Here is an 18,057-nt window from a genome sequence, read left to right as displayed (position 1 = left end):
GTATTTTTGGCAAAATGTTTTCTTCCTTTTCTCATGCCATAAATACATCCAACACTGGCAAAAGAAACTGGAAATATGACAAAACACCCCTCAAGAGGCGTTGCCACGAAAGGGACTATACCCGACATTTCTATTGTAAAGAATAAAAACAATATAAAGCCAATTATTTATTCATAGAACTTTCAATATACAGCGATAATACATGGAATAACTTTGAAAATATTTAACTTTTTAACATCAGCGCTTTTTAATCTTATATTACACATTTTAAACTATTCATTTATTACGAATATGTTAATGTAAATATTTTATATGATTTAATCAATTATACTTGCATGTTTGTAGGTTGATAAATGGTATTTTCAATTATTTTAGAAAGACCATTTTTTAATATCATAATTTTTATAATTTTCATAATGTACTACACAGATGATTTTAATTTAATTTATAGAAATAAAATATTTAAATTATTAAACCTCTGTTTCTTATTTTTGCATAAAAGAATTTATTAACTTCCTATGAAAATTATATTTGATTTTCTTTTTTTTCTAAAAAATAACGAATATATAATCAAAGCTAGTGTTGATTCACTTCGCTAATTACTGATTAAATAATCTAGAAAAAATGAAAAAATATTATTCAAAAGTTAAAGATTAACAAGCTACTAAATATATTGTTCAAGAATTCGATCGGTTACAATTATGACATGTTAACCATTTCAATAATTTATGTGGTGGGTTTCTCTTTTATTTTTGCGGATTTTTCTTGCTGAGTTGGGGTTTTATTTTCCAATTTCTCTGATATGTCGTGGAAAACTTGATGTTGCTTGAAGAAAGTTACTCTGAAATTAAAAAGGGTTTTTGATTAGGTAGAAGAAAAAACCTTGAAGATCGAATCTTTAGTTATTAAAACAGGCATTCTGGTAAGCTAACAAATTAGGTTCGAATCTTATGATTTTTCTTTTTAATATCTGCTGAAAGCTGTGTTTAAAATGAAACGATAATAGTTATTTCTCGCATCGTATTATAAACAGCTTTCCGCGGATATAGATTGTACAATTATAGGATTAAAACCAGTTTTTTAGCCCCGAGGTGTCGAAGGCACGGGCTAAAAAAACTGGTTTTAATCTTATGATTGTACATTTCTATATTCGTAGAAAGGTGGATATAATACGATGCTAGACATAGTTTTTTCGTATGGATGAGAACCGGTTCTTATCCACCGGATTCGAATGAATACGAGAAATAACTATTTTCTGCTAATGCAAACCCTTCGGTATGGAGGGGGCATCAGATTGTAAATTAAGCTGGTACCCAGTGTTTTATAAAGACGTCCACTCATTCGTTAGTGTTGATACCTTGCTCATTTTGTTTAATGTGATTGTTTGGTTCAAACTAGCTGTGTTTACACTTACCCAAATATTATCTCTGATCTGGTTTGATCTCCAAGGAGGTATGTACTTCATCCTGTTGGCTGTTCCATACCTGAACAATAAATCTTAATTATTTTTTTTTAACTTTTCTCCCAATACTAATGTATATATAACTAGCAGCTGGGACCCTAGGATTTACGGTAAAAAAGGGTAGAAAAATAGCAAATCTAAAAATATCTTTATATTTCGGGACCCATGTAAAGCTTCCCTTAAAAAGAAATCTCAATCAGTTCACTAGATATTAAAATCTAGCTTAGTACTTTATAATAGGAAGTATACAAGTTCTTTTTTTTATCTGAATAATAATATTTCAATAACTATTGAACTGACTGAGTTCTCCTTTTTTTTGTAAGTTATACATTGGTCCCGGGTTGGGTTTGGGCTTTTTAATTTTAGATTTGGAGTGTTTACGCAAAAATTTTATTTTACTGCCTCTTTGGTGGAGACCTAGTCGGGAAAATTAATACTTTTTGTCTGTCTTTTTATTTGTTTAGTGGTTGTTGGTTGATAGACAGACCTATGTATGTCAATCTATTTATCTATTTGTCTATCCATACCTTGACTTAGTGGCTGGTGGTTGATAAACAGATCTTTGTCTGTTGTATCTATGGCTTGGCTCCATAGGTGGTAACATCGTTCTGGCTGTGGTTGTCTAAAAAAACACAAGATAAATGGTATTATCCTCTTAGAAATTTTTTTTTCAATATTGAAAATTTGAATAACCTTCCTCCCCCCTCCCGACAGAGGATAACGCCAGATAAATTTCAACACCAGACTTCTTCGGCTAATTTAGTTTCATCTAGAACACGGCAAGTTAACAATCATGAGTTTTTGCATATAAGTTAAATTTATAGATACACATTATGCCCTAAAAGGATCTATATGCTTAATAAGATATATAAGTTTTCCGGAATTTTAAAGTTAGGGGGAGATTTGAAATCTGCATCAAATATTGAGAATTTTTTATAAAATTAGTTTTTTTCTATAATTCTTTATCTAAAAGCGGAAATGCAATTTTAGTTAATTAATTTTGGCATCTGTGATTGGTGGATTTAAAAAATCTGCGCTCTGATTGGATGGCGTACATCCTTCAACCTATTAGAGCGCAGGTAGTTTAAAATCCACCTATCCTATTGGTCAAAATTAATTAACTTAAAATGCATTTCCGCTTTTAGATAAAGAATTATACAAAAAACGAATTTTATAAAAATCCCTAAAATTTGATGCAGATTTCAAATCTCCCCCTAACATTAAAATTCCGGAAAACTTATATATCTTAATGATTAATCCATATCTATTATGGCTTTGCAATCTGCGCGGATTGGAGAAAGAATGAGCCGCAGCCCAAACGACAAAATTCGATTATTTGTGCTTGTCCGAACTTGTTTATATATCATCTTCATGGGGTTTTAGGATAGGGGGTTTCACAACCCGAAGACAAATAAATAAATCAAGCCTAGGTTAGACATAAAGCTTCTCTGAAAAATTAGTACCCAAAGTTTTTTAATCAGAATTACTGATTCATTAGCTAAAAATTTTGGGTACTTTCATTAAATTTTTATTGGTTGGTAACCAACTATTGGTGTCAAAACGTTTGAACCAATAATTAAAATATTCAGAGAGAGTAAGATCCCTGAGTTAACAAACCTTAAGTAACAGGTAAACAAACACCTGATCTATTTTGTTTATAAACAAGGATGACAACATCCATAAAATCGGTAGGACAAACGGACATTAACACTTGTATAATGTCAGAACTGAATAATCAGGATATAAATGTATAATAGTCGAAGTTAAATTGTAAGTAAATTTGTTGAAAAACTGCTTGATACAGGATAATGTTTATGGACATACTTACATTTTTAGGACTTGATTATAGAGTTGATTATGTACTTTGTTGTCCCAGGAATAAATATACCAACAATCAGATCTATTGGATAATTAGATCACATAAAAATTTGTTGTTAAAAAAGTAGAAAAATCAACATGTTTAAAATGGACGAACAGAAATTCTGGTAATGATTATAGTGTTGCTACGCTTTCTAAATCATACCTAACTACTACAAGAATCACCATGCAAAATGCATGAAATCGATAGGACAATTCTAACATGCCTAAATTAACGAAAAAAGTTATTCGTTACGTACAGACGTACGTACCGACCCTAATTATTGAAAAGCTTTGCTTTTAAAAATGACTCTTTATACCTGTACAAAGGCAAAATCTTGATTAGTTTTCTTCCTCTCCATGTTGCTGATTAGTCTCTGACGCAGAACATCCAGGTTATTTGCCAATGACAGTCGCAATGGGGCCCTAAAAAATTAGGATTATTAATTAAATCTCAAAACTTGGGGTTCAATTTTTTTTTGTTGGGGGGGGGGGAGGGTATAAGTTTTGTTTTAAGATAAATTAATAAGTTTGAATCTCGACCCTATACAGCATCAAAACTAAAGACTTAATTAAGATTCTTACTGCTACTATGTCGGGTGCACGACAAAGATATTTTGAGTTGGGGGAATGCAATTGACCAAAACAGGCGCTACTCATTACCAGACTTCTAGATAATGGTCTTGCAATCAAAGGGTTTGTTGTTTGAAGGGCGCTTAATTCACCCTATAATCATGCAAATAATTAAGCAAGATTTTGTTCAATATAAGGTCTCATGGAGTATGCATTCTTGATTTTATAATTTTGACCTCTTTTCCTAACTCTAAAGTACACAACTAACTATATATAGTTAAAACTTAAATTGATTTTTGATATTGAAAATTCATTTGGTTGGAGGTTAAATCAAGGTCTAATTTCATATATTACATATTTTCTAATAACGGGTTTTATAAAAATTTTTTGAAATTTTTTTTTTTGATTTAAAGATATTTAAGGATTTTATTTTGTAAGTGTACTTTTTATGATTGTGTACATTAGCGGGCTACCTGATCTACGTTACTATTGTATTACCTTCTATCTCTAGGTGATAAGAGTACACCAGATCTCGATCTGAAATTGAGAAATTTATATAAATTTATAAGTTTATATATACAAAATTATTAAGAAATTTTAAAAATCATGATATTTTGAGGTTATTCTATTTTATTCTAAATAGCGGATTTATATAGCACCCAACCATCCCAAGGCTTAAAATAGATAGCCTGAAGCAATCCCAGAGCCCTTGTGGAGCTACCCCGAAATAGATAACTCAATAGGTTCATTCAGTAGTCAGCAAGATGGCAATGGACAAACAAAAAAAGCTATATAATAGGAGATATATAAAAAGCCTCAAATAAAAGCTTCGTTTACCATTGAAGTTTGTAAAGCATTCCAAGAAGTGGTTGTGTATTTTGAATTACAAGAAGTGGTTGTGTATTTTGAATTATAGAAAAGATTTGCAAAAACAATTCGACATTTATTGAATAACATACAGATAAACAAAACTAATAAATTGGCAATCGATCCTGATAGAAAAACAGCTGCCCATTCTTAAAGCCGCCGAAAATGTCAATGCTTGACTGTGTGGTTTCTTAGGTAAGATAATAATAGGCGGCCTATTGTACCAGTGGCAGCTGAAAGTCGGTTACAGATGATATTTGAAATAATAGGGCGGTTGTCATAATTAGATTTCTCGTATTCATTCGAATCCGGTGGATAGGAACCGGTTCTCATCCATAGGAAAAAACTATGTCTCGCATCGTATTATATCCAGTTTTCTACGAATATAGAAATGTACAATCATAAGATTAAAACTAGTTTTTTTAGCCGGTGCCTTCGGCACCTCGGGGCTAAAAAAACTAGTTTTAATCTCATAATTGTACTTTCTATATCCGCGGAAAGCCGTTTATAATACGATGTGAGAAATAACTATTCTTGTATCGATTTCAAATAATATATTTTTTTAGGGACTTTCTATTGGGATAGGGAAGGGAAGAAAAATAGCTAGTCTAACTAACCCGGGATGTATGTTAAGCTAAATAAAATAATTGTTAAGTTAAGAAATTCGTTCAATTATTTTGAAAAAGAATTGGAAAAAGTAATATTTTAACTTACTAAATGAATGTAGAGAATAAGAATAATTGAAAAGAAATGCTAATATAGAACGGATGTAGCCAATCTCAAATCAAAACCTTTGTATTTACGTAATTGGAAAAGGAAATTATTTTCTATTTTAAAGAAATGTTTTTTATTACTTAAATAAATATCATTAAACAAGGACAATAATGTAAAAAATTAAAGAATTAAAGTAGTAAGATTATTTGTCTAAAGCTTAAGGCCCTTGGTTAGTTTCAGTCTATTTTATTATCTAGGTTTAAGTCTTGGGAAGTTTTTTTTTAATAATTCTATACAATTAGTCGGCTTTTAATTATTTAATTTACGTAGTCAGACTGACGCAATGATACAAATATTAGTTAGCTGCGCTACAAAATTTGCTATTTATTCTTTCATTTTTGGGTGTATTTTGGAAAACACCTTTTTTGTTTTTCATCGGAAATATGTTCTATTTATAGCCTGCTTTGTTTAGCTTAATGTGCCTAAATGTATCTAAAATTGTCTTACTTTATTAATACAGTTTTATGTTTAATTCTTTTAATAGCATATTTATTTTCATGGACATAGACCTTAAACCTTTTTAGTTGTTAACATTATTATAGACAAAATGTTTTGTTTCTTCATATATTAAAGTAAAAAAATAGAGGGGCCATGAGCTATATGTACTAATGTAGCTATAACCTTCAATAGGGTCTTTAAATCAGGCAATAGCGTCGGAAATATTAACACAGCCAAGTCGCTACAAAAGTGCAGAAAGCAATGTGCTAGCAGACGAAAAAGTTCCCCACCATTAGGGCCAAGTATTCATGTTAATTTACTTTACATGCAATGAAGTAATAGTTAGTAAAACATAAAATGAAGCATTACATTAAATAATATAAATTATAAATAAATCTTTCCCACTACATAAAATATAAAAAAAATAAAAATTATCTTGAAAAAGACAAAACATATTAAACTACACTGAAGTTGCAAAAAAATGTCAAATTTAGATTTGCGATTTTCCTAGTACTTGAAAACTATAATAATTTTAACTTTACCAATATGAGTGCTTTGTAATAAAAAAAATAAGACCACCTAAATTATTTTAGGGACTTGCACTTCACTCCAAATCTTTATAATTCAACATGTAACAGAGAGCATTTTCTTTCCCTCCCCGAAAAGTTAAAGTTTTGACGTCGTATTTAAAAAATGTTGCATCAGTGATTTTATACTTTTTTTATCATTGTATAATTTTTGTAAAATAGTTTATACATCCAATCGAGCCTGTCATAAAAAAATAAAAGTTAGTACATTTTGACCTCATTAACGCATTTGATATGTTTTCTGACACAAAAAGGGTATATTAGACTTGTAATTACAGTGGTACACAAGGTATTGTAACCATATTATCTTATTCGTTGGCTATTCAACTTTGGGTACTTTTTATTAAATTTTGATTGGTTGGTTATTAAACTAGTAAACCCCAAACTTTTTAACCAAAAATTTTAATTTTGTACATAATCTTTGATGATGTGCATATATTTATCGTCAATTGTCTCTTCCCTTTCAGCTTTCAGCATTTAAAATCAACTTTGTCATTTTTTCTTCTTGGAAAAACTATTTTATAGCTTTTGATTTTTGTCATTAAACTTTTATTTCAGTTCAAATTATAAAAAAACGTCATTGTTACTAGAAATTTCCACGAAGGTTATTTTAAGGGTAATCAAAATCCAATCTAAGTTGCAAGGGCGATATGGGCAATGATATTTTAAAAAATTGTACTTAATGAATAGTTATACAGTGTGTTTTTTTTATGAGAACTTTTTTGAACGCAATTTAACCCCACTTATAGTTATCAGAATTTAATGATTAATGGCTTATTTTCTTCGTTTTTTAATGCAATTAATAGAAAGCAAAAAAAATATTTCAGTTTTTTTGTAAAAAGTACAGTAAAATCTAAAATTCAAAACTTAGGTGTCAACATCTAAAAATGGTTTTAGCGCATTTTTCTTATGCACAAATATTCAACCTTTTGCAAGAATGGCTGCTAAACACTTCAAAGTTGAGTTATAGAGCTAAAAATGTATACAGATACTATTAGGGACATGTACTAGAACATATCAAAGTTTGAAGGTCATATCTCAACCAGGGAGGGAGTACTGGCCCCCCGAAGTCGACTACAGAAAATCCAATTTTTTTCTTGCAAAGGGTAGAAGATTTAGGCATAAGAAAAATGCGCTAAAACCATTTTTAGATGTTGACACCTAAGTTTTGAATTTTAGATTTTACTGTACTTTTAAAATAAAAACTGAAATATTTTTTTTGGGGTTCTATTAATTGCATTAAAAAACGAAGAAAATAAGCCATTAATCATTAAATTCTGATAACTATAAGTGGGGTAAAATTGCTTTCAAAAAAGTTCTCATAAAAAAAACACACTGTATATATATAAATATGAAACCTATACATAGATTATAACTACCATCAAAGAAAAGCTAAATAAATTAGAAAGAGTATTTTTAAAGTCTTGACAAAAATTGATGGGACATTTGACTGTTAATTACGCTAGTACCCAAAGTGGATCATATGAAGGAAATGAAGTCATTCCTAAAAAGGACAGAAATTCCCTTCCTTGGGTATAGGAAGGCTATTTCCTTTCCTTTTTCTTACAAATTCTCAGTAAGGAAGGTGATTTCTGTCCACTATCTTACAAATTCTCACTAAAGGAAGGTGACCTCTGTCCACCATCTTACAAATTCTTCCTAGTTCTTAGAAATTCTTCCTTTTCCTCACTATTATAACCATGTTTAATCAATCTACCTTATTTTACCAAATTCTTCCTTATTCTCAGAAATTCTACCTTAATTACACAAATTCTCCCTTATTCTCAGATAACTTACCTTATTCTAAGAAATTCTTCCCTATTCCAAGAAAACCTACCTTATTCCCCCAAATTCTTCCTTATTCTAAGAAAATCTACCTTATTCCCTCAAATTCTTCCTTGTTCTAAGAAATTCTACCTTATTCTAAGAAAATCTACCTTATTCTAAGAAATTCTTCCTTATTCTAAGAAAATCTACCTTATTCTCCCATATTCTTCCTTATTCCAAGAAATTCTTCCTTGTTCTAAGAAAATCTATCTTCTTCTAAGAAATTCTTTCTCATTCTAAGAAAATCAACCTTATTCTCCCTAATTATTCCTTATTCCCTCAAATTCTATCTTATTCTAAGAAAATCTTACTTGTTCTAAGAAAATCTACCTTATTCTAAGAAATTCTTCCTTATTCTAAGAAAATCTACCTAAGTCTCCCAAATTCTTCCTTATTCTAAGAAAATCTACCATATCCTTCTTAATTCTTTCTTATTCCCCCAAATTCTACCTTATTCTAAGAAAATCTTACTTGTTCTAAGAAAATCTACCTTATTCTAAGAAATTCTTCCTTATTCTAAGAAAATCTACCTTATTCTAAGAAATTCTTACTTATTCTAAGAAATTCTACCTTATTCTAAGAAAATCTACCTTATTCTAAGAAATTCTTGCTTATTCTAAGAAAATCTTCCTAATTCTCCAAAATTTTTCCTCATTCTAAGAAAATTTACCTTATTCTAAGAAATTCTTCCTTATTCTAAGAAAATTTACCTTATTCTAAGAAATTCTTCCTTATTCTAAGAAATTCTACCTTATTCTAAGAAAATCTACCTTATTCTAAGAAATTCTTCCTTATTCTAAGAAAATCTACCTTATTCTAAGAAATTCTTCCTTATTCTAAGAAAATCTACCTTATTGTAAGAAATTCTTCCTAATTCTAAGACAAACCTACCTTATTCTAAGAAATTCTTGTTTATTCTAAGAATAACTACCTAATTCTCGCAAATTCTTCCTTATTCTAAGAAAATCTACCTTATTCTAAGAAATTCTTCCTTATTCTAAGAAAATCTACCTTATTCTAAGAAATTCTTCCTTATTCTAAGAAATTCTACCTTATTCTAAGAAAATCTACCTTATTCTAAGAAATTCTTCCTTATTCTAAGAAAATCTACCTTATTCCCCAAAATTCTTCCTTATTCTAAGAAATTCTTCCTTATTCTAACAAATTCTTCCTTATTCTAAGAAAATCCACTAATTCTCCTAAATTCTTGCAATATATAGGGGTCCCAAAGTCAAAAACAAAGTTTCAGCGCGATCCGACCACCTGTTCTTGAGATATGGTGACCTGGTGTCCTTGGTACCTACAGTAAGATTTGGGAAATGGTTCGAATCCTTAGTAAATTTGGTTAAAGTCCAAAAATATTTTGACACTTAAAATAATTTTCAAATATTTGATCAAAATTATTTGTCCACCTGGGTATTTTTTCTTCAAAATTTTGACTAAGTGCCAAAATATTTTATTAAGGATTCGAACCATTTCCCAAATCTCAACGTCAGTGCCAAGGACACCAGGTCACTGTATCTCAAGAACGGGTGGTAGGATCGCGCTGAAACTTCGTTTTTGAGTTTGGGACCCCTGTATATTGAAAGAATTTGGGAGAATTAGGTAGATTTTCTTAGAATAAGGAAGAATTTCTTAGAATAAGGTAGATTTTCTAAGAATAAGGAAGAATATCTTAGAATAAGGTAGATTTTCTTAGAATAAGGTAGAATTTTTTAGAATAAGAAAGAATTTCTTAGAATAAGGTAGATTTTCTTAGAATAAGGAAGAATTTGTTAGAATAAGAAAGAATTTCTTAGAATAAGTTAGATTTTCTTAGAATAAGGAAGAATTTCTTAGAATAAGGTAGATTTTCTTAGAATAAGGCAGAATTTCTTAGAATAAGGAAGAATTTCTTAGAATAAGGTAGATTTTCTTAGAATAAGGAAGAATTTCTTAGAATAAGGTAGATTTTCTTAGAATAAGGTAGAATTTCTTAGAATAAGGAAGAATTTCTTAGAATAAGGAAGAATTTCTTAGAATAAGGTAGATTTTCTTAGAATAAGGAAGAATTTCTTAGAAGAAGGTAGATTTTCTTAGAAAAAGGAAGAATTTGGGAGAATTAGGTAGATTTTCTTAGAATAAGGAAGAATTTCTCAGAATAAGGTAGATTTTCTTGAACAAGTAAGATTTTCTTAGAATAAGGTAGAATGTGGGGGAATAAGAAAGAATTAGGAAGAATAAGGTAGAATTTCTTAAAATAAGGTAGATTTTCTTAGAATAAGGAAGAATTTGTTAGAATAAGGTAGATTTTCTTAGAATAAGGAAAAATTTCTTAGAATAAGGTAGATTTTCTTAGAATAAGGTAGAATTTCTTAGAATAAGGAAGAATTTCTTAGAATAAGGTAGATTTTCTTAGAATAAGGTAGAATTTCTTAGAATAAGGAAGAATTTCTTAGAATAAGGAAGAATTTCTTAGAATAAGGTAGATTTTCTTAGAATAAGGAAGAATTTCTTAGAATAAGGTAGATTTTCTTAGAAAAAGGAAGAATTTTGGAGAATTAGGTAGATTTTCTTAGAATAAGGAAGAATTTCTCAGAATAAGGTAGATTTTCTTAGAACAAGTAAGATTTTCTTAGAATAAGGTAGAATTTGGGGGAATAAGAAAGAATTAGGAAGAATAAGGTAGAATTTCTTAGAATAAGGTAGATTTTCTTAGAATAAGGAAGAATTTGTTAGAATAAGGTAGATTTTCTTAGAATAAGGAAGAATTTGGGAGAATTAGGAAGATTTTTTTAGAATAAGGAAGAATTTCTTAGAATAACATAGAATTTCCAAGAATAAGGAAGAATTTGGGGGAATAAGGTAGATTTTTTTGGAATAAGGAAGAATTTCTTAGAATAAGGTAGTATTTCCTAGAATAAGGAAGAATTTAGGAAACCAAGGAAGAATTTGGGGGAGTAAGGTAGATTTTCTTAGATTTAGGAAGAATTTCTTAGAATAAGGTAGGTTATCTGAGAATAAGTGAGAATGTGTAAGGAAAAGGTAGACTTTGTTATGAAAAGGTAGAATTTGGAGGAACTAGGTTAATTTTCTTAGGATTAGGAAGATTAAGTGAGATTTAGGAAGTTGATTTTTATTATCTTTTTCAGATATGTGAGAAAAAGGAGAGTGGTTTTTGTCTATATTTCACTTATCTGAGAAAAAGGAAGATGATTTCTGTCCTTTTTGCAATGAAATTTCTGTCCTTTTAAGGAATGACTTCATTTCCTTCATATGATCCCCCAAAGTTTATTAGCTACATCATCTTATTCGTTTCCTAAAAATTTTTGGATACTTAATCAAATCATATTGATAGTGTCCGAACTTATCAACCAAAAATTTTTATCTACAGAAGGTATAGTTTTGTTTATCATAAAAGGGAATGTATTCCTATTTATCACCCGTTGTCCTATCCCTTAAGATCCCTGGCTATGGTAGGCTTTACATGAATCCACCAATGACATGTAATAATTAGAGTGAACATTACCTCTTCCTAATTCCTCCACGAATGCTGTTATCATCTTCAGTCTGAACGGCCATCCTCTGTTTCAACCAGTCTTTCATATCCATAACTTTTACATATTCCCCTTCATTCTCTTCTTTTTCTATAGGTGTTAGGTCCTCTCCCTCGTAATCTTGATAAATTACTTGACCAGGCATTATTCTTTTCCACATTATAGCCTCCCCGGGAACCTAAAAAATATTTTTAAATAACAATAAAGTTATAATAAAAGTATAAAAATAAATTTTAGAAATAGCAAGAAATCATTCAGAAATAGGTAGCAAATGTACTCACATTGGGCTCCCTTTTTTCTTTGAAGCTGCGCCATAATCTCTCCAATGCCGCGTCTTTGTTTTCCGTTGGCGCCAAAACACCACTATTTCCCGCGTTTTTGCCATAATTTCTCATCAGCTGATTGTGCAGAGCTTGTTTCCAGGACAGCTGTTCTTTCCATGGTGATTGTGTTATATGTAGCAATTCCAGAGATCTCTTCTTCAGCACACTTTCATGATCAATCAAATCATTAAGATTTTCGTTTTCAAGAGGTTTGTCAAGACCCTCAATCTTCTTGAACTGCTCCCATAGCGCAGCATCAATGCCTAGGTCAGCTGCAGCTGCTTTGATTAGCTCCTCATCAAATCCAAGATTGTTGTCAATGTTATTTGTGTTGATGTCGTCATTATTTGTATGTTTGTTGTTGATTTCTCTGTTTAGTTTGTCTGTAACGTCCTGAAATATTAATTTTCATAATTTATTTATATATATTTTGAGTAAGCAAATAAAGTAAGGCTCGCCAACCACAAACATATTAATTCATCGTTTGCAATGGCAAAAAAATCCACAGACAATTAATTAAGGTTGTTAGATTAGTCCTATCGATTTCAAAATTGGCATGCTGATTCCTATCACATTTGGGTATAATCTATAAAGTGTAGAAACTATAAGAAATTCCTTTTTGTACATTTTAAATGTGATTGTTTTATTGCTTTCCCAAAACATTCTTTTAACATGATTTTTTGTAAATGGATTCTATGGACAATTAGGTATAATTTTAGAACACAGTAATAGTGTCTGACTGATTATGACGTTACAAAAAAAATTAGCCAATGAGAGGCCACTATAAATTTTACCATTGGTCAATAACGGCCTCTCATTGGCTAATTTTTTTTGTTACGTCATAATCAGTCAGACACTATTACTGTGTTCATAATTTTATAATAGTGAAACATTTCTATAATCAGGATAATTTTAGGATAGATTTTTATACAGAATTTTAATCAAACTTCTCAATAATATTCAATATTAAATGCTTTGTTAATGTTCGTTTGTCTGACTTTTTCTGTATTTCTTTTTGCTTTTTTGTGGATTTTGTTTTCCTTGTTTTATGAAAATTGCGGCTGAAAAGTCTTATGATAAAGTATGTATGATATTTTCCATTTATTTTGCTCCAAAAAATACATATATGTATTTCATAAAAACATAAATTTTCTTTTATACCTTGACCACAAGATATTATACAAATGAAATAAATGTACTAAAAACAAAAAAGATACTAAGTCAATTTAACAACAAGAGGTTCCAGGACAAACGCAGGAGTGACAAACGTCGGAGCAAGTGGACAATCTCAGGAGTGTCTAAAATATTAAGTTAGTTAAGTATTTTTATTAGTGATGGGAATCCGGATCCGGAATCCGAATCCGGAATCCGGAATCCGCCCAATTTTCGGCCAATTTTGGAATCCGAATCCGGATCCGGAATCCGTTTTTTATAGCGGATTCCGGATTCTAAATTGGTAGGCTAAATTTAATTTAAATAGGTTAGAAAATACCAAGCACACTTTTAGGACATACGTAGCACTTAAATTTTTAAATTTACTAATGTGATGTAAATGTTTTAGTTATGCTGGAAGTCAACACTATTAACAAATCAAGGCTTCAACCAAGTAACATAGTGATAAATTAACGAAAAAAGCTATCCCTCTGTGACGGACGGCCTTTTAAAATACTGCTAGAATCCGGAATCCGAATCCGGAATCCGCCAAAAATAAGAATCCGGAATCCGCAAGAATCCGTCACTTTTTTTGGCGGATTCCTTCAGAATCCGGAATCCGAATCCGGCCCAAAAATTCGACGGATTCCCATCCCTAATTTTTATACAGGTTAGGCTAGGTTAAGATATGAATATAAAAATAACCCCCCATAGGGGTTAGGAATTTAACAAACCTATAAGATGGTTTTAAATAGGTTAGGTTAGGTTAAATGTCCACTCCTACGTTAGCTACTCCTGCATTTGTCCTAGAACCCAACAAAAGAGTTGCGGATTTCCCCAAATATTAATTAACAATTGTGAAAATAAATGCTGTATTCATTTATAATTCTTATTTACAATGTGAAAATAAATTAATTACTGTATACATGTATTCTTTGATTGACACCATAAATTATCATGAAGAAACTTGCATGAATGTTGATATTAAGTTAAAATTAATACCTAATGTTGGACTTGATGTCGACGAAATTTCAAAGAAAAAAGTTTTTTTTCAACAGCATTGCGATAAAATGTCAACAATGGCTAACTTTATTAGATAGTAGTTGCCATAAAAAAATAGTGGTACGTTTTCCTTAAAGTGCCTAGCTAATACTTTACCCCCCCTTACTTGCTTTTTTTCTGAGGTTAGCTTATATTTGTTAAAACTAGAGTTGGCTCGATATAACTATCTCGCTGTTGGCTAGGTTTATTCAATGATTTATTTACTTTTTATAAAATAGGCTCTATATTTCTATAAAATCCTTTCGTGGCATTCTTTTACTAAAAACCCACCTTGTATTGGCATAGTTTAATAACCAATTCAAAATTAATCTAATAACCTTTACAAACTGACATTTTAATTCATACATTTTATTTCACAAATTCACTCTCTTTAGATTTTTTTTGAAAAAGACGACATTGAATATGTTTTTGAAAACATGTTGTGTTCATCACAACATGTTGTAACATACACAGGGGTGGGTTTTTATAAAAAGAATGATGCGTTATTTTTTTTTATCTTTCCTTTGTCATGAAATCTATGTACTTTTCTCTGTCTCTCTTTCTCTCCCCATAACTGTCTCTTTCTCTCTCTCTCTCTCTGTCAACAATATTTTCTGAAACAATATTTTTCAATTTTATATACTTTAGCATGTAAACTAAGGCTGTAAAATTGTATTCTTTATCCAATGCTGATGTGGCTCATTTGGTTAAGGCGTCAGGTTTGAGATGTTAAGTTTCAAGATAAGTGGTTCAAGACTCACCACTGAAAATTTTTTTTCAATCTAATATACTTTGGCATGTAAATTAAGGCTGTAAAACTATAATGTTTATCCAATGCTTATATGGCTCTTTTGGTTAAGGCGTCAGGTTTGAGATGTCAAGTTTCAAGGTGGGTGGTTCAAGACTCACCACTGAAACATTATTTTTTTTCAATCTTATTTACTTTGGCATATAAATTAAGGCTGTAAAACTATAATAATTGTCTCATACTGAATTAGCTCTTTTGGTTAAGGCATCAGGTTTGAGATGTCAAGTTTCAAGGTGGGTGGTTCAAGACTCACCACTGAAACATTATTTTTTTAAATCTTACATACTTTGGAATGTTTATTTTTTTTCAATCTTATTTACTTTGGCATGTAAACTAAGGCTGTAAAACAATAGTAATTTTCTCATGATAATTTAGCTCTTTTGGTAAAGGCGTCAGGTTTGAGATGTCAAGTTTCAAGGTGGATGGTTCCAGACTCACCACTGAAACATTATTTTTCTTTCAATCTTACATACTTTGGAATGTTTATTAAGGCTGTAAAACTATAGTAATTGTCTCATGCTGATTTAGCTCTTTTGGTTAAGACGTCAGGTTTGAGATGTCAAGTTTCAAGGTGGGTGGTTCAAGACTCACCACTGAAACATTATTTTTTTCAATCTTTTTACTTTGGCATGTAAACTAAGGCTGTAAAATAATAGTAATAGTCTCATGCTGAATTAGCTCTTTTGGTTAAGGCGTCAGGTTTGAGATGTCAAGTTTCAAGGTGGGTGGTTCAAGACTCACCACTGAAACAATATTTTTTTAATCTTATATACTTTGGCATGTAATAGCTTTTTGATATTTTAAGTGACTGTTAGTATAAGGTAAATGTTTAAAAATATTTTTTTACTTTTACCAAATATTAATTATTATCTAAGAGAGTGAAAATGATAATTAGTGTTAAGGGTAGATTTGAACCATCTGACCTGAACTGGAACCTCATCTCTACCCCTGAGCTACAATGACAGACATGAAAGAGAGTAAAATTTTAAATTATAGTATAAGAATTATGTTTTTGTCTATCTTGTCTTTTTTCATAGCTCATTTATAGAATGTCGGTTACCTTATCCGTATGATGCGGGTTCGAGGCTCTCCGAGAGGGGCGGGATTTTTGTAGTTGTTAAAAATTGGAAGAATTTATAAAACAAAAGTTGTCACAAATATAGGTATTAAATGATGCCCATTGGGGTTAGGTAACCGGAGGAATAGACCCCGAAGGGGTTAGACACAAAGAAAAATACTTCCACCCTCTCCCACATATAACAAAAAATAAAGAGTGCGGAGGGATTTAAGTGCTCGCTAAGCACTTTTAAGGAAAAGCACTGGCATTTACATCAATAGATAGCTTCTAAGTCATTGTATTTAGTCGGATCTATATCTCGAAATTGAAATTGTATGAAAACCAATAACCAAGTTTTTTTTTACTAAATAGAATAGAATAATTCCAATAGGGTATGAATACCTCAGTAGAAGATCTTTTGAGTTAATCTCATGTTTCTAATAAACTTTTTAAAATGTAAAGTTATTAATTATATAATTAACACATAAATAATTTATGTTAAAATTTTCAATGTGCTCTTTAAGATTTTAGGAATTTTTCATTCATTTTATATTTCTGAAGAGCAGCTACTCTATTATTAGCCCAATTGTCTGTTTTTGTATATTGTATCAGAGGGGTGTATAGATAGACACCTTATCAATTTGGCCAGGGGGGTGAATACACCCTCCTACACTTTTGAAATTGAAGTAATACATGCATTTTTTTTTTATAAATTAAATAACCATTGACCAAAAAAATTACTATAATTTGACACTATAAATCTTATGTGTGACAATAATTCAATGATCTTTGCTAATGTAATATCATTAAAAGTGTGCAAATATTTTAAAGCTTTTTTTAGGGACAATAAATTGAGAAACAAGGATGACACCATCTAAAAGCATCGTACTTATATTAAATTAACAGGATCTCTGTCTGTACCGAAGAATCTCGCAAACCGCTAAACCGATATTGTTCTCCTTTGAAATGTATCTGAAAAGGTTTATAACTATTTTTGGGGAGTTGTATCTCCAAAAAATTTGGTGAGTTGGAGTTTTGATTTTTCTTTTTGAAACTAAAATAAAAATTGTGTCGAAGGGGGTCGTGTCCAACCTTTTTATTCAATTTAAAAAATGAATAACCGACAAGCAACGTTCTCTGTGAAAAAAATCTAGTAGCGTCGCTACTTTACAACTAATTTGTACCTGATGTTGGTTGCTTGCAAGGACAAGAATAAGATTAGCTCCGCAAATACATAATTCAAACAAGAGCATAATATTTTAGTCTGAAATTAAAAAAATATAAGATTTATTTAACTACATATGCTTTCACATAAAGTAACTTTTTGTGCACAGTATACCAACTACCTCTCCTATTTTTTTTAAATTGAAAATATGATTTAGTAGATTTTGATTTGTTTATTACTTAGGGTCAGGTTAGGTTGTTTATCAATTTGTCAAATTTGTTATATTATATTGGGATCTGCCCCCAGAGTTAGGGCAAATTACAATGAGATAAAAATTTGTGCCAGCTTGAATGAAAGATAATTCCTAATTTCTTATTTGTCAATAACCAAAACATTCTTTTTCAGAATTGAAATAAATTATTTAATTTGTCAAAAAGTGTATATTTTGAACAAAATAATACTATACAGCAGTAATTTTATAATTTTTAACACATAAAAAATTCATGTTCCTCCACAGTCTCATATCAAGTTTAGGAATTATATGATTTAATATTGTTGTTTGATGAGTAAAAATGAGTTTAAGCAATCAA

The 18,057-nt window shown here is 30.3% G+C and overlaps 1 protein-coding gene across 1 annotated transcript; it reads right to left on the bottom strand.

Annotated features, from left to right (window-relative positions):
- Nucleotides 1–154: 154 nt before the first annotated feature.
- LOC145324901 (uncharacterized) lies at nucleotides 155–17,579 on the bottom strand. Its single transcript, XM_080167650.1, has 8 exons — nucleotides 17,487–17,579; nucleotides 12,203–12,637; nucleotides 11,894–12,099; nucleotides 4,391–4,429; nucleotides 3,640–3,745; nucleotides 1,990–2,084; nucleotides 1,415–1,484; nucleotides 155–841 (listed from the first exon to the last, which is right to left on the bottom strand). The coding sequence occupies exons 1-8, from the start codon at nucleotides 17,553–17,555 to the stop codon at nucleotides 782–784; spliced, it is 1,080 nt and encodes a 359-aa protein (XP_080023776.1). The 5' UTR covers nucleotides 17,556–17,579; the 3' UTR covers nucleotides 155–781.
- Nucleotides 17,580–18,057: the final 478 nt, after the last annotated feature.

The sequence above is a fragment of the Acartia tonsa genome, chromosome 7 (assembly GCF_053477335.1).
Source record: "Acartia tonsa isolate MP-2025a chromosome 7, ASM5347733v1, whole genome shotgun sequence".
In the NCBI taxonomy this organism is placed as follows: domain Eukaryota; kingdom Metazoa; phylum Arthropoda; class Copepoda; order Calanoida; family Acartiidae; genus Acartia; species Acartia tonsa.
The sequence above is the reverse complement of the archived record's forward strand: the minus strand, read 5'-3'. Positions and strand labels throughout refer to the sequence as shown.

Coding starts and splice junctions, on each gene's coding strand:
- LOC145324901 (XM_080167650.1), bottom strand. CDS start 17,555: ATGCTCTTGTTTGAATTATGTATTTGCGGAGCTAATCTTATTCTTGTC. Junction 12,100..12,202: donor AAGAAAAAAGGGAGCCCAAT/GTGAGTACATTT, acceptor AATATTTTTTAG/GTTCCCGGGGAGGCTATAAT. Junction 2,085..3,639: donor AAGATTTTGCCTTTGTACAG/GTATAAAGAGTC, acceptor GTGTTTTTTTAG/ACAACCACAGCCAGAACGAT.